The sequence below is a fragment of the Globicephala melas genome, chromosome 15 (genome assembly GCF_963455315.2).
Source record: "Globicephala melas chromosome 15, mGloMel1.2, whole genome shotgun sequence".
NCBI classification, from domain to species: Eukaryota; Metazoa; Chordata; class Mammalia; order Artiodactyla; family Delphinidae; genus Globicephala; species Globicephala melas.
Window position 1 is genome coordinate 65,519,006 of NC_083328.1, and position 22,568 is coordinate 65,541,573.

General features: G+C 47.0%; 1 protein-coding gene across 1 annotated transcript in view; it reads left to right on the plus strand.

The window, feature by feature from the left end:
* Nucleotides 1–17,027, plus strand: part of LBP (lipopolysaccharide binding protein) — a 36,676-nt gene extending 19,649 nt beyond the window's left edge. The window contains exons 6-15 of the mRNA XM_030830613.2: nucleotides 1,680–1,743; nucleotides 4,042–4,133; nucleotides 5,522–5,698; nucleotides 7,296–7,355; nucleotides 9,562–9,729; nucleotides 11,115–11,182; nucleotides 11,718–11,760; nucleotides 13,935–13,998; nucleotides 14,789–14,865; nucleotides 16,895–17,027. Coding sequence (XP_030686473.1) covers nucleotides 1,680–1,743; nucleotides 4,042–4,133; nucleotides 5,522–5,698; nucleotides 7,296–7,355; nucleotides 9,562–9,729; nucleotides 11,115–11,182; nucleotides 11,718–11,760; nucleotides 13,935–13,998; nucleotides 14,789–14,865; nucleotides 16,895–16,939 — 858 coding nt within the window. The 3' untranslated portion in view covers nucleotides 16,940–17,027. The remainder of the gene's footprint in view (nucleotides 1–1,679; nucleotides 1,744–4,041; nucleotides 4,134–5,521; nucleotides 5,699–7,295; nucleotides 7,356–9,561; nucleotides 9,730–11,114; nucleotides 11,183–11,717; nucleotides 11,761–13,934; nucleotides 13,999–14,788; nucleotides 14,866–16,894) is intronic.
* The last annotated feature ends 5,541 nt before the right edge of the window (nucleotides 17,028–22,568 follow it).

Consider the following 22,568-nt stretch of genomic DNA (forward strand, 5'->3'; position numbering starts at 1 on the left):
TACACCCTTAACCACTGCCCCAACCTGCCTCTCTGGGAGACCTTACTGCGTGTCTGGAGCCGAAGCACCTGAAGGCCTCCCTTCCCCCATTGGGTGAGGTCGACAGAGTTTCCTGGCTCCTTTGAAACCAACCATGAAGGTTCCTCACCACCTCGTTCCTTTATTTCTGGCAGCTCCCCACTACCAAACTCTTCTCCCAGAAACTAGGCCAGCTGCAAAGGGAGGTAAAGATTTCACCCCTTGTCTGCCCAACCCCCAGCCTAGTCCTTCCCCACAAGCCTGTGCCTGATTTATGCCTGCTCACCCTTTAGCTTGCCCTTCAAATGCCACCTCTTCAAGGGAGCCGTCGGTGACTCCGTCACTAGGCCGGGGACCCATCCATGCTCTTGGACCCCCCTGCCCACGTGCCCCTCCCTCCACTGTATCTGTGCATCCGTTTGCACCACAGGTGATAGCTGGTTAATCAAAAAAGCTGTTTAAAGTGAGGACTCACTCATACACACCTGAACAAAGAAAATATTTACATATGAATCCAATGTTTTAAGATACAGTAAATGTAAATGCAGTTGACCCAGGCCCAGAACTGTTCTTTGCAAACAGTCTCTTGATTGGCATTGCACTGTCCTTCTTTCATTCAACAGGCATCTGCTACAAATTCCAGCTCAGATTTCTTTAACCACAATGAGAATCTAAAGACATTTGCAAAGCAATCCCAATGCAGAATCCTTCTAGATTTTTATGATTGTCTTCCTTGTAAGCTTTTCTGGTCCACACCAATTTACCAGCATTTTCTTTAAGCAACTCACCTTTCCAAAACACTTACCATAGGTTTTTGGGAATTCCCTGGTGGTCCAGTGGTTAGAACTCCGCGCTTTCACTGCCGAGGGTGTAGATTGGATCCCTGGTCAGGGCGCTAAGATTCCTCAAGCCCTGAGGCATGGCCAAAAAAAAAAAAAAAAAGAAGAAGAAGAAGGAAAGAAAACGTAGGTTTTCATAGACACGACTCTTGTCTCAGTCGTATTTCATGGGTTTACATAAGAAATAATTTGAGAGATTGCAATAACAAGGAAAGCAAACAGGTTAGAGAACACACATTTCCTTTTCTTGAGACGCACGCCGTTCAACTGGGGCAAAAAATTCTGAGTGCTTAGTGTGTGCGGTAGTCCGCTGGATGGGAGGGTTCAGTCTTCCATGGGCAGCAGGGGAAGTGGGGACTATTGATCAATCCAGCTAACCTGTTAAGTGATGACATTTAAGAAGTATCTGCATTAAGTATACACTTATTTGTGTGGCCATTGCTACTTATTGTCTAGTTCTGCTATTTCAACTCTAGACCCTGGGAGACCAGGGCATCCCAAAGGCAAAGGTCCTTCATGATGGAGTTTCAGGCAGTGCCTCTAGCCATGTCCCCTCATCCGCTGCGTAGGTGACTACCTAGCTCCGATTTCCAGTCCTGGGATGGACTTTGACAGGACCAGCTGGACCCTATTGGGGTCGACATGGGGGCCGACATGTTTTTGATCATTTCTACTTTCTCAGTACATCATAAGCACTTATACATTTTTGTAGAATCAATGACCAGTTAGCAAATAAGTGAAATAATGGAACTAAGGCAATTAGCACAGGGCCAGACCAAAGCCAGGGAACTCACTCAGGCTTTCTCTTCCCATATTTTTCAGATTTGCAAAATAATCCAGAACTCGGTGACCTCTGACCTACAGCCTTACCTCCAAACTCTGCCAGGTAGGACACCCCACCCATCCCTGGGATACTTGATTTTTACTAATTTTTATAAGTGCATACATGTACCTTATAAAACCTTACATGGAAGAGAAGTGTTGAAAGTTAAAATTAAAATCCCCTTTTCTCCCCAAATTTTCTTCCAAGAGGTAACCTATTTCCTTTGAATGTTCAAATATAAATATACACATACATAAGCATATGACTATACATTCACATATGTATTCCTTTTGTTCATGAATATATGTGAATATGCATAATTATGAATATATATGTTAGTCTATAATAATAGAGACATTGTTCTTTTGTAACTTGTATACTTTGGAGATCTTTCTACATCAGCACATATAAATTGATCTCATTTTTTAAAACTTTTGTGTAGAAGTTAATACGGAGAGAAAAGTGCTCAAATCATAAGTGAAGAGTTTTTAGAAACTTTTCACGAACTGATCACATGCACGTACCAGCTTCCAGATCAATATACAGAACACGACTGGCCTTTCAGAGTCCTCCCGTGTCTCCTTCTGACACTGCCCACCCCTCAGGGTGACCAGTAACCCAGCTTCTGCTAGCAAAGATTAGCTTTGCACTTTGTACATCAATGGAACCATACAGTAGAGTCTTTTATCAAGAGCTGGAGGCTTTCTCTATTCAACTTTTTTTTTTAAAGGATACACATTTTATTTATTTATTTATTTTATTTATTTATTTTTGGCTGCGTTGGATCTTTGCTGCTGCGCGCAGGCTTTCTCTAGTTGCAGCGAGCAGGGGCTACTCTTCGTTGCGGTGCACGGGTTTCTCATTTCGGTGGCTCCTCTTGTTGCGGAGCACGGGCTCTAGTCGTGTGGGTTTCAGTAGTTGTGGCACGCGGGCTCAGCAGTTGTGCTGCACGGGCTTAGTTGCTCTGCGATATGTGGGATCTTCTCAGACCAGGGATCGAACCCATGTCCTCTGCACTGGCAGGCAGATTCTTAACCACTGTGCCACCAGGGAAGCCCTATTCGACTTTAAAATATGAGGTCAATCCATATTGTTGCATATCGTGAGTTCATTCTCCTGCTGTGTAATCCACCGTGTCCATGTCTCTCCATTTATTTATCTATTGTACTATTGAAGCCCATTTGGGTAGTTTCAGTTTTAGACCATTGTGGGTAGGTGCTGTGAACATTCTACCTCCTGTGGATGCACGTCTTTGGGTATATACCCAGGAGAGAAATTACAGGTTCTTGTGGTGCACATAGGTTCAGCCTTAGCAGATCCTGCCAAACAGTTTTCCAAAGTGGTTTTAATAGACCTCTTTTTTTTTTTTTTTCCTTTGGCCACGCCACATGGCTTGCAGGATCTTAGTTCCCTGACCAGGGATTGAACCTGTGCCCCCTGCAGTGTAAGCACGGAGTCCTAACTACTGGACCATGGGGAATTCATTTTAACAGCTGCACAGTGTTCTATCTTAACGGATGTCTCCATTTATTTAATAAGTCCCCAGCTGCTGGATAGGTAGGTTTGTTGCCATCCTTTGCTATTGCCAACAGTGGGGCAGGGAGCGCCTCACACCACCTCTTCCCCTTCAAATGTAGCAAGTGGAGGCCCCGGATCTCGGCTACACACATAAAGTTGGCAGAAACAGGCCCTGGCAAATTGTTGAGGTGTTCTCTCATGCCTTGGCCCCCAGGTCCTCCACACTCACCTGTTGACATTCCCCTTCAGCAGAGACCCAGGCAGGCACAGACACCCAAGTGCTTGGGACAGAAAACTCCCGTCCCTCCAGGGCCTTGGAGGGGAGTCTCTGGGCCCTTTGGACATGGCCCAGCCTTCCTGGTTATTTGGTTCGTACTGGTAGGAGGCTGGTTTCCTGGAAGATCAAGGTCTCGGTTGTAAACTTGGGGAGCAATAGCTTTGGCTGGAGAGTTTTTCCTATTGTGTGGCTTCCTAGGTGTGGAAGGGCTGCCAGACCTGAGTTCCTCCTGCCCTCAGGGTATGTGTGTGTGTGTGTGTGTGTGTGTGTGTATGTGTGTGTGTGTGTGTGTGACTGTGTGTCTGAGTATGTGAGACTCTGGAAACTGCTCAGGCTCTGGGCTAAGCATACCAGCCCCCTTGTGGCTAAATCACCAGTGGAACCGAGGAACCCATGTCAACTCTTTCTCGGCAAAGGAGTTCTTTGCCCCCAGCACTGGGCTGGGTGGAGGGTCTTAAGGTGGAGGGGCAGGGGGCTCTGAAGAAAGTCACAGAGAGTGTGGGTCAGCCAGAGCCCTCACCCCTTCTCACTCGTCTGCCTCCTAATTCTGCCCTTCCCCCGTTCAGTCACCATGGAGATGGACATTTTCGCTGGGATTGATTACAGCTTAATGGAGGCCCCTCAGGCAACAGCGGAAATACTGGACGTGATGCTTAAGGTAAAAGGGTCTGGGGCGGGGGGCTTGGGCGGGTCCAGGCCCAGTGCGGGGTCACCTCAGGGTCAGCCCTTCCTGGGGCCTCTTGTTCTGCTGGCTTCAGATCTGTCCTCATCTACCCGTGGTTCCCACTGTGTCAAGGGCAGGGCGATATGGATTGCTGCGGAGTGTTCCCAGAGCCAGGATCCTCCCACGGTGTCTTTTTTTGTTTTTTTAAGCTTTTTTTTTTTTTGGCTGTGCCTGTAGCTGTGGCGCACGGGCTTAGTTGCTCCGCGACGTGTGGGATGTTCCCGGACCAGGGCTCGAACCTGTGTCCCCTCCATTGGCAGGCGGATTCTTAACCACTGCGCTACAAAGGAAGCCCCTCCCACGCTGTCTTACATCACTTAGGCCTTGAAACTTCCCTTCCCCCTTCCTCCCCTCTTTCACCTTTCCCACCAAGCAGGTGAGGTCAATCAGAGCTGGCCCTCAGTGGTGTAGAGGAGCTGGCCAGGAGGTCCTATAGGTTAATAGACCAAAGCTTCTGCGGATCGTTTCATTAAGAGATTCTGGATACACACTTTGATCCAAAGGAAAACATCCTTTTTATTTTTTAATTTTTATTGGATTATAGTTGATTTACAATGTTGTGTTAGTTTCAGGTATACAGCAAAGTGTATCAGTTATACATATACATATATCCTCTTTTTTTTTATGTTGGGGGGTAGGAGTTTTATTAATTAATTTATTTACTTTTGCTGTGTTGGGTCTTCGTTTCTGTGTGAGGGCTTTCTCTAGTTGTGTTAAGTGGGGGCCACTCTTCATTGCGGTGCGCGGGCCTCTCACTATCACGGCCTCTTGTTGCGGAGCACAGCCTCCAGACGCGCAGGCTCAGTAGTTGTGGCTCACGGGCCCAGTTGCTCTGCGGCATGTGTGATCTTCCCAGACCAGGGCTCGAACCCGTGTCCCCTGCATTAGCAGGCAGATTCTCAACCACTGCGCCACCAGGGAAGCCCCCTTTTTTTTCTTTTTTTAAGATTCTTTTCCCATATAGGTCATTACAGAGCATTGAGTAGAGTTCCCTGTGCTATACAGCAGGTTCTTATTAGTTATCTCCTTTATATATAGTAGTGTGTACATGTCAGTCCCAATCTCTCAATTTATACCTCCTTCCCTTATCCCCTGGTAACCATAAGTTTGTTTCCTACATCTATGACTCTACTTCTGTTTTGTAAATAAGTTCATTTGTACCCTGTTTTTTTAGATTCCAAGGAAAACTTATTTAATGGAGTTTCAGGCAGTGCCTCCAGTCCATGTCCCCTCATCAGACTCTATAGGCAACTACTTAGCTCAGATGTCCAGCCCTGGGATAGACTTAGAAAAGTTCAAATGGATTCTATCTCTCTCTCCAGGGTGAAATTTTTAGCCGTGATCACCGCTCCCCGGTTGCCTTCCTTGCTCCTGTCATGAGCCTTCCAGAAGAACACAGCCGAATGATCTACTTTGCCATCTCTAATTATGTCTTCAACACCGCCAGCCTAGTTTATCACAAAGTGGGATACCTGAACTTTTCCATCACAGATGACATGGTGAGAATCATAGCACAATATCTCCCACAAATGACACTGTCTCCTTCCTTCTTTCCTTTCCACACATTTACATCAGTGAAATAGTAAATCATGACTAAGAAGAAAGATCAAGAGCAGGAAAATATGTTAGTATGATTTCCCTTTTCACTTCGGCTGCCAGAAAGCTCAAAGTCAAAGTTCTTTCTCCCTTAGAACAATTGTGGAAGACTTTGTGGCTTGCTTGTCTGTCTTTTACTTTTCCCTCCAGACTCGATCTGTTATTCTAATTCATACTTTCTTTCATCCTGATGGTCTGTGGAGGTTTTAAAAAAGATTTTAGTGAATGGGGCAGGACAATAGATACACTGATAAATGCAAAAGTTACATAGAATAGAAAATAAAGACCAAGTTAAAAGTAAAGCACAATTTTATAAAGACACTGGGCCCCAAAATTGATTTTTTTTAATATCACGAATCTCTGCAGGAGCTTCCTGTAGCCAAAATGGAAAGGGTACATGATTTAGTGATTCACAGCAAAAAGGAGAGACAAAGTCTTCCAAGCACTTAGCTCTGAAATAACTGTCTCTTTGTATAAAGAGATGTGGCTTTGTATGAAGGTTACTGAATTTTAGAGTGGATCACGTGGTTAATATTTCTTTCAGTCTCTTTAATATCTCTGGGGTTTAGATGGATGTTTCTTGTAGCTCTTTGTAAAAGCTGAGGCCTCGTGAACGATGTAGGGAGGGTGGGGAAAACACAGTGCAGTCCCAACTGGATGGTCCAGCCTACCCTGGTAATACATTGAGGACCAGCAGTGACGGATGGAGTGACATGTGTCCTTTGACTCACCCACACCCAGGCCTTTTACTTCTATGGCCATGTTCGAGTCACCCTTCCCACCTGTGGTACAGTCCTTTCTTGCAGTGGGTGGGATCACGGTAGCTGTGTTTTACTGAGCGCTCACCATGTGCTAAGCCTTGGGCTAGATGCTTTGTACCCACCATCTCCCTTAGCCCTCACAGTGACCCAACAAGTGGGGACTATAATTATCTCCATCTTATAGGTGAGGAAGTTGGGGCTCAGAGAGGTAAAGGCACTCACCTGACATCACATAGTCACGAAGCCAAGAGTCAAACCTAGATCTGCGTGATTGAAAATCTCGCCCTTGTGGATCCTCTGATTGAGTCGTGAGTGTCACTTATGGCCCAAGGAGAGCAGTCAGGATCCCAAGGACTCGTGTGCTCATGTGAATGCAGAACAGGCATCTCGCCATTGCCATGGTAACCCGGAGCAGTCAAGAAGCTACATTATTGGGCTTCCCTGGTGGCGCAGTGGTTGAGAGTCCGCCTGCCGATGCAGGGGACACGGGTTTGTGCCCCGGTCCGGGAAGATCCCACATGCCGCGGAGCGGCTGGGCCCGTGAGCCATGGCCGCTGAGCCTGCGCGTCCGGAGCCTGTGCTCCGCAACGGGAGAGGCCACAACAGTGAGAGGCCCGCGTACCGCAAAAAAAAAAAAAAAGAAGCTACATGATTGAATATCCCCCCACTTCCCCAATTCTCTTCAGACCTTCGGCTCCGGCCGGAGCACCTAAAACTTCTTTGTGTCCCTTTGCCGCAGGTTCCGCCTACTTCTCACATCCGACTGACCACCAAGTCCTTCCGCGCCTTCTGCCCCCGGGTAAGGCTTCCCTCAGCCCTCAGGGTGCAGGCTGAGCCCCCAATACTTCAGGGGTTTTCTTTAAAACCTCCACACTCCTCTCAGCTTGACCAAGAGTCAGAAGGCCAGCAGTGGGGCCCCCAGTGAAGGCCGTGGTGCTACAGGTTTGGGGACTCCCTTCCCTTCAAGGCCCAGATAACAGGGGCCTGAGCCCTGTGTCTCGTGGGACCACAGGCTGCCCAGTCTTTTGTTGATGATCTCTGACAATACCAAGGAATGCCGACATGTCCCACAAAATGTATCCTAATTAATAACACCAAGCAGTTACAGAGGGCGTACTAGGGGTCAGGCACTGTTCTTGGCGCTTGAAAAAATTATTTTTTGAATGGATAATAAATTCTCACTGTTCAAGATTCAGAAGACATAGAAGGTTATAGAGTGGAAAGTCCCATCCACTCCTGTCCCCTAAACATCCAGTTCACACCCTGAGTCTATCAATATTGTCAGATCGTACACATCTTTCTGGGGCTATTCTAGTATATGTGAACAAATGTATGTCTTTCCTCCATTTTCTTACACAAATGGAGGTATATTTTACACTCCATTTTGTACCTTACTTTTTCCCTTAGTATACCAGGAGATGATTCCATGTAGGTAGATAAAGAGCTTCCTCACTCTTGTTTTCTTGGGAATCCAGTCTGCCATTGTATTATGGATGGACCATAGTTTGGGTAATCAGTCCCCCATGGAAGGACATTTACGTTGTTTCCAGTCTTTTGCTACATCAGTGTTGCAGTGAATAACCCTGTAGCTTGGTCTTTGCTGGGCTAAGCTCTTCATGTTCCATATCTCATTTAATCCCACAGAAATCCACCTGTCCTGTCGCCTCTCCCCTACCTTCTGAGTCCCCCCAAGACACAGCTCAGACAGGTTGTAGTGTTTAAAGTTCCTTGCAGAAGGCTTGATGATGGCTGAGAGGAATTATAACGTTGGGAAAATGGTTGAACTTTAAATACTGCGGTACCTGGGTCACGTCCTTCCATAACATACCCTCACAGCAGGCCCTTTCCCTCCCTAGAGCCCCACAAAAGCCCAACCTGCCACCATGTTGTCGGCGCTAGCTTTAGAGGGACCTTGGCTTCATCCTGGTTCCAACATCCCTTTTGCCCAGAAAGAGGAGGAAACTCTCCCTCTCCCTTCCTGCTCACATCATAATCAACCTGACACAGAAGCAGCTCGGGTCACCTTCTTGGTCAAGTGGTTTACCTCCTCAACCTTCTAAAGATCTCCCTTTTACAACTGAATGTAGATTTTATATTTGCATAACCAAAAGGCTCATGGGACTGTCGTTCCTCCACCAACTTCCCCCGTAAAAGGAACAGTCTTGACCCCAAAATAAATTCTAATTAAAAGGAAAATTGCCAGCTCTTTGAAATGGTGGGATCTAGGCGTGCTCTGCTTCAGAAACAGGGGTGTCTGGGCTTTGCATGTGCGGTTACCTGAGTGTGATGGGGGTATAGAGAAAAAAAGAGCTCTCACCCATTGCCCAGGGAGGGGTGTGGAGTGAAAAAGACATCAGCCTAATCTTTCTGGAGGACAGCTTGGCAATCAATAACTGGCAGAAGCTTTAAAAATATCCCTGCCTGGGGCTTCCCTGGTGGCGCAGTGGTTGAGAGTCCGCCTGCCGATGCAGGGGACGCGGGTTCGTGCCCCGGTCCGGGAAGATCCCACATGCCGCGGAGCGGCTGGGCCCGTGAGCCATGGCCACTGAGCCTGCGCGTCCGGAGCCTGTGCTCCGCAACGGGAGAGGCCACAACAGTGAGAGGCCCGTGTACCGCCAAAAAAAAAAAAAAAAAAATCCCTGCCCTTGGACTCAGCAATTCCATGTCTAGGAATGTATCCCCCAAAATAATAGCCAAGGGTACACAGGAGAGTGGTCTTTAAAATGGCAAAACCTTGGAGACAACTTGATGTGCAATAATGTTAGATCAATTGCAGTACCCATGCACAGTGGAATACAATGCATCCATGAGATAAGTGACACAGACTCCGTATGTCTGACGTGGAAGGATGTCCAGTTATACCTTCAAGAGAAAAAGGCACAGAGCATTTTGTGGAAATTAAACCAACCAAGAAGTGTCCTCAGCTTGATCTGACTCCCTCAAGGTTCTCCCAGCAAACCTGCATGTTTCCTCCTCTTGACATAATTTCTTCATTCTGCCCTCAGTTAGCCAGACTGTACCCCAACATGAACTTAATGCTCCAAGGCACAATGGTCTCTGCCCCGTTCCTGAACTTCAGCCCTGGGAATCTGTCCTCAGCTGCCCAGATGGAGATTGAGGCCTCTGTGCTCCTGCCCAACTCCGTCAAGGAGCCCGTCTTCCGGCTTGGTGTGGTAAGGTTCAAAGGCTTGGCAAACATTGCTCCCTTTTCCTACATGCTTTTTCCCCCACTCCGCACCTGGCTAATTCCTTAAGATAGATCTCAACTTAAGTATCACTTCCTCAGATAGGCCTTTCTCGGTTGCCCTTATCCCTGATCTACCTTAGGCCCCTTGTCATTTTTTTTTCCTTGTGGCACCCTATTATTTTTCCTCATAGGACTTATTGTAAAGATACCAATGTAGCTGTTTGCAGGTTTATTTGCTTAATGTATGTTTGCCCAACTAAGTGAGTCTGGGCTATTGTGGCGAGGAAGGCAGAGGGGATCTTTGACCTGTTGCTCTGCTCTGTATCTATATCTGACCCCTGAAGACTACATTTCCCAGGCTTCCTTGCACTGACTTCCAGCTAGGTCAGCCAATGGAAGACACTGTCAGGAGAACAGAGGGTGGGAGGAAGAAAGAAGCCAGAGTATTTCTTCTTCTCTCTTTATCTTGGACAGAGACTCAGGCACTGACTGTGTCTCCTCCATGGTGCCTCCCCAATTCCTCCCTCTGTTCCTCCAGTCCTGGGGTGGAAGCAGCTTCCCACCTCTGCTAATCTCTGAGTTGCCTCTCCAACTCTTTTTTAACTTCTCAGCAATTCCATCATTTGTATAACCAATCCCCTGTATGAAATTCCCTCTTGGTTAAATATTGAGAGTTGTGTCTCCCTTCTCAATGGACCCTGTCAAACAGAGAAGGGATTCTGAGTTTTTTGGGGGTCCTGCTCACAGGATGGAGAACTTTGCTCTCTTGTTCCAGGTTTGAAACTCAGCAAGACAAATTTCTAGAGGAGTAATTGCTCCTAGATGTTATATCTGCAATTTGATATTGTTGTTATTGTTATCAAAATTGTTGTCAATATATTTTATTTTATTTTTTTAATTTTTATTATTTTGGTAAAGCAGAAAAGGATAGCTTCATTGCTTTGCCAGGCAAAGGGGAACACACCAGACTTCTGCCCTGAAAAACTACGTGTCCCCGATATACTTTAAATTAAAACATAAGCTATTATTATTACTATTATTATTTACTCGGGCTGAACCTTGGCCCTGAGATAGCTAGACATGGTCCCTTTAGAGATCTCCAGGCATAGGCCTCTATACCTTCTCTTGGTAGTATGTTCAAAGTTTAATTGCTATCATAGTCAGCAATTTCAAGTAAAAATATTCAAGTCCAAGTTCAAATGTTTATTGAGCACCCATGATGAGCTTCTTGGGAGTCTAATCTAGTGGGCAAGTTCCTGCTTTAACTCAGTGAGATGTTTGCTTAGAGGAGACAGCAGGTCCTCATAGTTATCCGTTCTGTACATGACAACCTCCTTATTTAGACCTGTTTCTTTCTACTGGAATTACCAGGCCACTAATGTGTCTGTCATGTTGACCTTCAACACCAGCAAGATCACTGGATTCCTGAAGCCAGAAAAGTAAGTCAGCCTCGTGACTTACATGGGGGGCGCTCAACTGGGCTCCATCTGACGCTTCAGCTGATTCCCTGTAGCTGGAGGTGGGATGTAACCAGATCCCCCTGTCAAACCGTGGGGCCCACGGTTTGGGAAGGAAAGTTAAATTTTACCCCAGTTGGCCCAATTCCTTTGGCCAACTGGATCTGCCTCCATAAACTTCCTTTTCACCTAACCCCCATTACTTCCAAATTTCTAAAGAATTTACTAATACTGCTTTTTCTTAATCTATGAATTTTAGACATCAGCAATATTGACTTCCTGAAATTATAGAGACTGAGTTCTTTTATGCTATACACTTCCCCTCTGCAAGTCTTCCCAATAAGGTTGTATCATTGTTTTTGGTTCCTCAATCGCCTTTTTCACTCTCACTGCTACCACACCCTTGGCCCTGTGCCTTCTCAAGCTGGTGTCTCCTCCTTTCTGGGGATCCCTACATTGCTTAGGTTTCCCTTGAACATAATGCCCACATCTCTGAATCTTCTCTGATTTGTTATAGGATACAAGTGGAACTGAAAGAATCTAAAGTTGGAGTATTCAATGTAAGTTATTATTGTTTTTATTTATGAAATGATTAGGGTAATAATTAATTTAGAGTATTTACTAAACAATGCTTTGGCACCTATAATAGAAAATAGAAAAGGAGAAGAGTTACTCTCTGCCCTAGAAAAGCATAGAAGTTCTTGAAGACAGGAACCATAGGGCAGAGGAACAGTTACCTCCCAATATAAGACAGTATAATTAAATCATCTATTGGACAGAATTCTTTTAACTGCAACGAATAGAAAGCCAACTAAAAGTGTCTTAAGCAAACAGAAGGAATGTATAGGATCATAACCAAAAAACAAAAACAAAAAAGCTAAGGCTAGAGGTTTCAGGCATAGCTGGATCCAGGTGTTCAAATTAGTACCTCAAGAATCTCCAAGGGAAGGGGAGAGGGGCGATATAGGGATGGGGGAAAACGGTTATTAAGGGATTATATAAAATCATGTGTGTGAAACTTTTAAAAATTGTAGAACACTACAGAATTTAAAGAATCTTTCATTCAATTTTTTAGAAAGAAAAAATATATATATTCCAAAAAAAAAAAAAGAATATCTCTCCATTCTGCTTTCATCTGTGTTGGCTTCATTCTCAGGCAGGTTCTTCCCACTGGTGGAAAACTCACAAATTTCCTGTAGTTTCTTTTTTTTTTAACCCACAAAAAAAAAAAAAAAAAAAAAAAGCCCTCGTTGGATTAATCTTGGTCATGTGCCCATTCTTTAGCCAGTCACGTGGTCGGAAATTGGACAAGGTCAGTTGGCTGAGCTTGGGTTTAATCTACACTCCCCAAGCCAGGATTTGCAGTCCCAAACCACACGGACTGAGACTGGAAAGGAGGGTTGCCCAGGAGAAAATAGGGACTATTATTAAAACAAAAGGAATTGAGTGCTGGGCAGGCAAAACCAAAAGATGATTTCCACAAAGAGGAAAAAGAATGGGAAGTTTTACGTGGGCTGAAACAGTCGAGGAGAGATTTCTGAAAAGAGGGAAGGTAGGGTGATGGCAGCCACTCGCAAGCCAAGGAGGAGATGGAAAGACTTTCATCTACAGTAGTTGGCTTCCTTTTTACCATCCTATGGATACTGGTTCCCTCTGACCACACTTTACCTGCCCCCCACTTCCCAGACTTTCCCTCAAGTAGAAGTGGAAAAAATACATCAAGTGTGGGGAGAAACATTGCCCACAGGGACCCTGAAGGATGACTCCTTTCAGAGAACAAAGGCTAAAGTCAATAATGACACACTAATATTGTATCTGTGCATGGCATGTAAAAATGTTCTATGAAGTAAATTATTCATATGTAAAGAGTCACAAAAAGACATCCTATCATGTTTTCAGAACATCGACTGTAAAAAATAAGACCTGTAGGGCTTCCCTGGTGGCGCAGTGGTTGAGAGTCCACCTGCCGATGCAGGGGACACGGGTTCGTGCCCCGGTCCGAGAGGATCCCACACGTCGCGGAGCGGATGGGCCCGTGAGCCATGGCCGCTGAGCCTGCGCATCCGGAGCCTGTGCTCCGCAACGGGAGAGGCCACAACAGTGAGAGGCCTGTGTACCGCAAAAAATAAAATAAAATAAAATAAGACCTGTAGAATCAGGTAAATCTGGATTCAAATTCAGACCCTGCTGCCCGATTTCTAGCAAGTCACTTTCATTCTGTGGGCCTCAGTTTTCTTATCTGTGAAATGGAGACATTAATATTAACTTCGAAGTGTTCTAGTGAAAATTGAATCAGGTGTAGATGTAATGCTCTGAGCCCTATACCTGGCACATAGCGAGTGTTAAAAGTTGGGTTTCATAATTTTTGTTTTGACTTAAAAATCTTTTTTATTATATAAGTAACTTGGGAAAACATTTCCACTGTAAAAAGAAAAATTAACTACTAAAGATAAGGCTAAGCCAAACCTTGATGTTCTTCCTGGAGGATAGATAGTTGGGTGTGTAGTCTTCCAAATTTTTCTACCCCTTTGTACACATATAAATGTGCATCTCAAAATAGTTTTATAAAATAGTAGCATGATGTAGGTAACTACCTGAAATTTGCTTTTTTTCAAGCCTTTTGCCATGTCAGCACATACAAAACCACCCCACCCACGGGGTGGCCTCTCTGGAGGTTTGTTGGTGGGCAAGATGGTACATGTGGTTATGGTGTACCTCTCCTATTCTCCACCAGGTGGAGCTGTTGGAGGCGCTGCTCAATTACTACCTTCTCAGCACCCTCTACCCCAAGGTCAATGGTAAGTATCACTATGGATTTTTCCAAGTCAAGAGTGGACACTGCTCTTTCGGGGAAAGAAAGCTGGGACCAGGGCTCTCCTGCAGGCTGTGTGACCTTGGGCGAGTCACTTCTCTTCTCTGAGCTTCAGTGGCCTGTCTGTGAGACGGGAGTGTTGAAGTCGGCCTCACCTCATTCCAGGCCTCTAAGGAGGGTTGAGGATAGGGGCAGTTTTTGGAACACAGTAAACCTCCTCCTAAGAGAGAAAGAGGGGCTCACAGAAGTGCCCACACACACCCTGAAGTGACAGGTGAGACTGAGAACCAAGTTAATATACAGGGTACAAGGCAGCCCACCTCTAAAATCACATTCCCCAGTTAGTTGCCATCTCCCTGGTCAAAAAATAAAGCTTAAAGAGACCCTGCTTCATTTGGCTACAGTAGAAAGCAGGATGCAGGTGGGGGGCAGAGAGCAAATGCCCACTGGATTCTTATCATGAGTAGACGCTGACCCATCCCTGCCACTGTCTCCACAGAGCACCATGGCTGAGGGCTCAGGCTCCTCTGTCAGTCTGTCTGGTATCAAATCCCAGTTCTTCCACTTTCTAGCTATGGAACCTAGGACAGGTTACTTGGCCACTCTATGCCTCAATTTCCTTATCTGTAACATGGGAATAATAATCCCAATCTTTGGTGGTAATTAAATGGGAATATACCATGTATAGGGTTTGCAGAGAGGAACTTCTTGGTGTAAAATTTTCTCTGTAATTATTTATTAACAAATCTCTCTCAATGTTCTGCTGCAACCTCCAGATAAGTTGGCAGAAGGCTTCCCGCTCCCTCTGCTAAAGCGTATTCAGCTCTATGACCCTGTTCTCCAGATCCACAAGGTCAGTGGGTTCAGCAGGGTTCTGAGGAACTGGGGAGGGGGGTTGGTTAGCTTTCCTGGTTTGCAGGCTATAACTCAGTGGGTGGGACCCAGCCCAGCCCTGCAGCTGGGAAAGCCTCCACGGGGGTGGGATGGTTCAGGGTCAGCTGGATGCCATGAAGCCGTCCATGTGTCCTTTAGAAGTGGCACCTCTATGGGGGCAGGAGGGATTTGACACAACCTGTGTCACAACTTTCCACCCCCCGCCGCCCCGCCCCCCGGCCGTGGGTGACCTGGGAGAACCTCAAGACAGCTCGTTTTAAAAATACAGCAATCCTAGCCATGCCAACAGCTCAGGTTCTGAAAGCCATTTGTAAGTTTTTAAAATTTCTTCTAATTTCTTGGGAATTCCCTGGTGGCCCAGTGGTTAGGACTCAGCACTTTCATTGCTGAAGGCCCGGATTCAATCCCTGGTCTGGGAACTGAGATCCCACAAGCCGTGTGGTGAGGCCAAAATTAATTAATTAATTAATTAAAATAAAATTTCTTCTAATTTCTTAAGTGGAAGAGCTTTGATGTATTAATAGATACATGTTTGGTGTGCCGTCCCTCAGAGACCTATTGCCCCACCACACTCATAGCTTGACTTCTGGTGTACTTCCTTCCAGCCTTTTGCCTCCTCCAAGCATTTTTTGAAATTGTTTTCTTGTTATGGATAGTTGCCTTGCTAGCGCTCAGACCTGTTTTCTTTTGGTTGCAGTCTAGTCTCCCTTCCCCCCACCAATGTTAAATTCTGTCCCAAGCATGCAAGGGACCATAATTTACTTAACTATTTGAATACCAAGGAATATGTCTGATTCTTCACCAGACTGTCCACTCTTCTGACCAAACATTTTATGCGCCATCTGTGCCCCACGGTTCAGGTTATCTTTCTAGAAGAGCATCCGTAAGATGGGATGACTGGGTTGGCAGGCTTGTGAGCATTAAAGGAGATGCTGCTTTGTGCCTGGTACATAGTCAACATCCAGCAAACAACAGCTACTAAAGAGAGGGACAGGCAGCAGAGCGATCAGGAACATTGAAACAGAGATCAACTGAGACATTTGAAAAACAAATATCCCGAGCCCTTTTGTGTCCAGAGATACTCAACATCCAACTATTGTTGAGAGTTTATAAGGAGTGAGACAGATCATTGTTCAAAGCAAGGACTGAGTGACGATTCATGCAGCTGGCCTCAGTTTTCTCCTGTGTCAAGTGGGGTGTAGCCCAGACCTCACTGGGCAGTTATGAAGATTAGAGCTTCTAGCTCAGTTTGGCACCATGGAAGTCATTAGAAATTTGTTAGATTGACCCTTGAACAACACGGGTTTGAATGGCCCCATGTCCGTGTATACGCAGGTTTTTTTCAATAATAAATACAATACTATGGTACTACACCATCTCTGCAGTTGGTTGAATCTGTGTATGAGGAACTGCGGCCGCGAGGAACCGCGGATACGGAGGGCTGACTCTAAATTATACGTGGATTTTCCCACCCATCGGTGCCCCTAACCCCGCAGTTGTTCAGCGGTCAACTGTATATACTATCATATCCAATAAAAATTTGAGGTCAGCTCTGCCCATGTGATTGACCCCCAAAGGCAGGGGATGGTTGCTGTGGGAAAGAATTGGATTTTGCTCTGAGTTCAGAATTCCCACCCCTTTGGTGATGGAAACTTATGAGGAAGTAGGAGAATAAACCCCAGCAGCTCACAGTTTTGTCTTATTCACCAAGGAGAGAGAATTTAGGTGACACAGGGGACATTTATGAGGTCTGCCAGGAAGCAGCAGCTTGGCAGATGACAGATTAATTGCCACCTTAGAGAAGGTAGCTGGCAAAAGCTGTGCTTTATGGAGACCTTGGGAACACAGGCACACGCTCGTTTTACGCACTGACCTGCTTTCTGGCAGAGCTTGTGCTTCCCCAGACGTGGGTGTCCCTTTAAATCAGAGATGCATCTTTTTGGAGTAGAGGATGCTTTTACCATCCTGTCCTGTCTTGTCTCTCCTAGGACTTCCTGTTTTTGGGCACCAACGTCCGGTACCTGAGAGTTTGAGGACAGGGCGAAAGACAGGGCTTGGGGGCCACAGCTGGATTGCCAAGTTGCATTTCCAGATGTGCAGCGTATTCCTGGAGATTCTGGGAGGATGAAGACCATTTCTGTTGTCAGCTCTGGGGAACTGGCCTCTGTCCCCACACTCCTCCTTTTCAGCACGTACACCCACACCCCCTCTAACTCTGGATTTTACTTTCCCACCGGGATGGACCGTCCTCCCCTGCTAGCCTGTACTATCTTCAAGGGCAGGTCTTTTTTATTCACCATCGGATCCCTGTGCCTAGCAGAGTGCTTACACTTAGTAGGTCCTCAATAAATATTTATTGAATGGCTCAGTGAAGGAACCATCTGGTACTCTAGCTGAACCCCCCTACTGCCAACCCTCTCTTATTTAAGGGGTCTTTGGATGGTCAGCTCCATCTGTGGTCTTCAAGGATGAACCCTGACCACATTCCCATTTCTCAGCGCTGCTGCTGTGGGAACCTCAATGAGAGAACATGGGATTCCACTCCCTGCTCAGCCCTGGACCTGGTGCTGATGCTGGCTCTCTAAGACAACTGTCCATCTCAGTTTGGGGGCAGTTCATGGGCTCATTTCAGTACGTGCTCCCTCTCTCCCTCCCTCTCTGTCTGCTGCAGACACAGGAGCCAGAGGGTCTCCGGGAGCAAAAACTCAGCCTCCTGCTGCCCTCCCCATTGAAACGGGTGTAAATTAGGAGGCAATGGATCTGTCTAGGTTTTGGGTCTGACCCGAATAAAAGACTCATCCAACTGTTGTTTATGAGCCCCAAGCTTGGAGGAAGAGGCCGTGATTTCTAATTACTGAACAACCGGCCTTTGATCAGACTTTACCGAACAGTCATTTCCAAGTTATGCGGTTGGGCCCCCGGGGACTGGGAATCACAAGGCTCGTTGGATGCTTTCTTAATTGTGTAAATGAGCAGGTGGATGGAGCTGCCGGCTAGCAGATAATTCACAGGGAATAGACCCATTTACCCTGTGTGTGACAGAGATGCATTCCAAGATGGGACGATGCACTGTCACCCAACTGGAGGCGGGGTGAGCCATGGCTTCGCCTCGTCCCTTTTGTTCACTTGTCTGCCACCATCATCCATCCTGTGATGGACTGTGAAGGGCTCGGCTTCATCCAGCACTGGCCACGTGGCCTTGGACCGGTCCCTTTCCCCCTTTCCCCCACTTTATCCTATGAAATAAGGATGATAATAATAGTAGCCATGTCCTAGGACTCTTATAATGATGATATTAGGTAATCCATGTAAAAGGATCTATTTAACCCTAGTGGGGATTCAATATTTATTGGCTGGACGTGCTTACTGAACATCCTTCTGTTTGCAGGCACTGAATTGGTCAGCACAGGGGAACTAGAGGCAGCACAGACCCAGTTCCTATGTCTGTTTTTCAGGACATTGCCTCACCGTGGAAAGAGCCAATCCTGACTCCAACTTATTTGTTTTGGGCCTTGGGGAAAGGCCTCTCTAAAGCCTGTGTCCTCCCCTGTCAAATTTGCTGGGAATACCTCCTTGCAGGGTGACTAGGGACTCAGTGGGTTCACGTCCAGCTTCTGGGGGTGAGGGGAGGATAGGGCATAACCAGGTCCTGGTAAACAGCTGATGCGATTATCACCTGCCTTCCTTTGGGCTCCCCAGAAGCAGACTCTGAAACAAGGAGGAGGGTACAAGTAGTTTACTGGGAAGAGGATCCCAGGGAAATAACCAGTAGAGGAGAGAAAATGTGATGGTGGGGGGGATGGGCTTCCCTGGTGGCGCAGTGGTTGAGAGTCCGCCTGCCAATGCAGGGGACACGGGTTCGAGCCCTGGTCTGGGAAGATCCCACATGCCGCGGAGCAACTGGGCCCATGAGCCACAATTACTGAGCCTGTGCGTGCGATGAAGAGTGGCCCCCGCTTGCCACAACGAGAGAAAGCCCTCGCACAGAAACGAAGACCCAACACAGCCATAAATAAATAAATCAATTAATCTTTAAAAATTTGTAAAAAAAAAATGTGATGGGGAAGGGAAGGCAGCCTTTAAAGTGTTCATGATCAAACCAATTACCACCTTAATCCCACTCGGGAAACTCTGGGAGCCAGTGTAGAACACTCAGAGTATCCACCCAAGGGCTGAGATTGCCAGGATGCTTGTACATCGTCTCCCATCAACCACTGTTTGAGGGCAGCTCCTGGGGACATCAGTTCTCGGGTTCTTCTAGTCTGGGCAGGGCGGGCTCTAGCAGCTGTAGAAACCTCTCAGGCAAAGAAACGCAAGTGCCAGCAAATGGAACTCAGGTTGGCGTGTGACTGGTAAGGTGGGTGGGGCCCGCGCGTGGCTGTACAATAGGGTAGGAGTTCACCAGCTCAAAATCCTGGATATGATACGAGACTGTTGGCCACATTGCCTGGAAAAGCTGTGGGTTGGTCTCCTCTGCATATTTGTAAGAAACTCAGCCTAGTTTTCAAGGAAGCCTTCATTTCAGAGCATTCTAGAACGCTCCAGGACATTCCAGGGGATGGCCCCAAGAAAGGACTCCGGGAAGCCCAGGCACGTACTTGATGAGTACGGGGCAGCCAGGTTTGCTATGAAACGGGGGAAAAAAACAATTCTTTGTGAAAGAACAAAATATTTCTCATTCACAACGCCAGGAAAGGCCATTCCTACCCCATGAGACTAAACACATTCATTCAGTAACAGAGCCTCGAGTTAGTGTCATCATATCTTGCTGCGGTAGCTCCAGGACAACCACTGCTGGCCCTGGGGTCCCCTAGCAGGTTGTGACACCCTGAAATCCGACTATAGACATGCAAGTATCCTCAACAGCTCAGACCTTATAGGAGGACTGGCCTTGGGACAGCACATTCTGATATTAATGATCAGAACTCTGGGCTATCAAAGAACCATCGAGAGACTATAGAAGAACCATTGATAGTTATGCTGCCATAGAGCTCACGCCCACACAAACTAAGACGCCACCCTGGAGATGCTGCACCTCCTGGTTACAAACTGCCTCCCCCTCTGCGCTTCACTAACTTCCCAAGAGCCCTCCTACAGCTACACACTGTTCCACGCTTGTGGACATACAAGACAGCTTCCTCTTTCTTAGAGATTAATCGGATTTCCTGGTGGGGATGGACCACAATTTTTTTAACCAACCCCCTACTAATGGGTCCTTAGGCTGTTTCTGATATTTGGCTTTTATGAATGAGAAGTCCAGCTCCTTATTTTAACTGAAGTCCAGCATTTTAACCAAAATCTTACGTGTGATTTCTGGGGCCTGACCATAGGCAATTACAAAGGCTTTACCTGACAGGCCTCGTGGAGGAAAGCTACCCTCCTCATCCCAGTCTCGGTGCCCAGACAATGCACTGTGGTCTCTGAGGGGAGTTGCAGTCAAGGACTCAGGCACCCTGGACAGTTATGCTCTTTGCATATTTGCATTCCTAGCCCAGAAGCCTTTGTTCCTAAGTTTGGGGTTTTTTAAATAAATTTATTTTATTTACTTTTATTTTTGGCTGCATCGGGTCTTCGTTGCTGCACGCAGGCTTTCTCTAGTTGCAGTGAGCGGGGGCTACTCTTTGTTGCGGTGCACGGGCTTCTCATTGCAGTGGCTTCTCTTGTTGCGGAGCACAGGCTCTAGGCGCGTGGGCTTCAGTAGTTGCAGCACGCGGGCTCAGTAGTTGTGGTGCACGGGCTCTAGAGCACAGGCTCAGTAGTTGTGGCGGACAGGCTTAGTTGCTCCGTGGCATGTGGGATCTTCCCAGACCAGGGCTCGAACCCGTGTCCCCTGCATTGGCAGGCAGATTCTTTACCACTGCACCACCAGGGAAGCCCTCATTCCTAAGTCTCTTTACCTGAAACCTTAGGCAGAGGTTTTCAGAGGCCTTTGCCAAGGACTCTGTCAGGGAAAGAAGGGGGAACCTTGAAGATATTTTCCCCATAATGACTCACACTCAGTACTTTTCCACTCCCAGCCCTTCCCCCCTTCCCTCCCCCTGCCTCCCTGGCTCAGGGTCCAGGAACCTGACAGAGGTTTCTTTTTGGGGATCCTCATCAGTGAGACGGCCCCAACACTTGCACCGAAACCCCTGATCCACCTGCACGTTGTCCCATGGGGGAAATGGAACAGGGGTGTCGGTGCTTTCTCTGGTTTGAGCCGCTCGCTTGTGCTATTGGAGTGAGTGACTGAAGGTTTCACTGTGGCTTTCATTTTGGCTTGTTGTTGCTTTAGTCAACTCCTCCGACACTTGGCAGCCCAGCTCTCTCCAGTTCAGCTGAACTCTTGACAATAAATAGTGCTTCCGTGAAAAACTTTACCCATACATCATTTCTTATTCATGCATCCGTAGAAACATAGGAGCACGTACATCTGTGAAATAAATGTCCAGAAATGGAATCCAACCATTTAAAGAGACCCTTCCATCAATTTAGCAATGGTGTGTTTGCTCTCAGTCTCTCCTCTTTCACCCTCCCCCCTCCTCCGGAGTATGCAGGGGAGGGGACTCACATGGGCTCACGGCAGTGGCGTGGGGGGAGGGTTATGTAATAAAGAATTCACCTTGGCTCAGAGAGGGGGCTGGTCTTTGCCCTCAGCCCCTGAGAAGTCATCTCTAGGCCCTTGGGAAATCCTGCCTGATCAGAGTGTCTTGTCTAGCTGGGGGCACTGGACATGCCCGACAGTTAACGGTGTGATCTATGGTGGGGACTTTGGGTGACATGGTACCATCTGGACCTCCAAAGGGGCTGCAGATGGGGTCAGCCACGTGGGTGGTCAACCATGTCTACAGATGGAGCCCCAGTAAAGACTGGACACCAAGGCTTGGGTGAGCTTCCCCAGTTGGCAACACTGTGCATATTGTCACACTGTGATGCTGAGAAAGTAAGGCCATCCACGGATCCACAGGGAAGGGCCAACTGGAAGCTCGGTGTTCACAACTTCCCTGGATTCTGTTCTCTGCCCTTCTTCCACTGGCTGACTTTAATTGGTATCCTTTCCCTTTAACAAACTGTAACCAGGAGTGTAACCGATTTCTGTGAGTTCTAGAGTCCTTTTAGCCAATTATAGAACTTATGGGTGGTCTTGGGGACCCTCCAACTTGCAATTGATATCAGAAGTGAGGGTGGTCTTGTGACTGTGCTACCTCTAACTTCACAAGGGGTCTTGTATTCTCCGGCTCCGAAACACTGCTGGCCTCAGACACTGAGCTCAAGGCCAGTGACACTGATATCTGTTCTCTGTGGTCTGACCAGGCCTGGAGGGCCCTCATCTCCTGCCCCCCTGACTCATCCCCAGCTCTGTTCTTTTTGCTGCTACAAGTCCTGTACTGGTCGGGATCCCTAACTTCAAACTTCAGAATCCACTCTGGTTAATGTAAGCAAGAAGCAGGTTTCAGTCTCCAAGGATTTGAAGACCATCAGTGGTTGCCATGAGCCCCGAGTATATGCCTTTGGTCCAGGCCTCTCTTCTGAGATCCCCACCTGTCCCATAACTATAGGCTTGACATTCACCTCCAGCTGACTGGCTTAGGGGGCTGCACCTGGTTCATGTGACAAAGGAACCTGTCAAGGTATCCTGAGGATTTCCTTGGAGTCTGGTACATAACTTCCCTCACAGCAGAT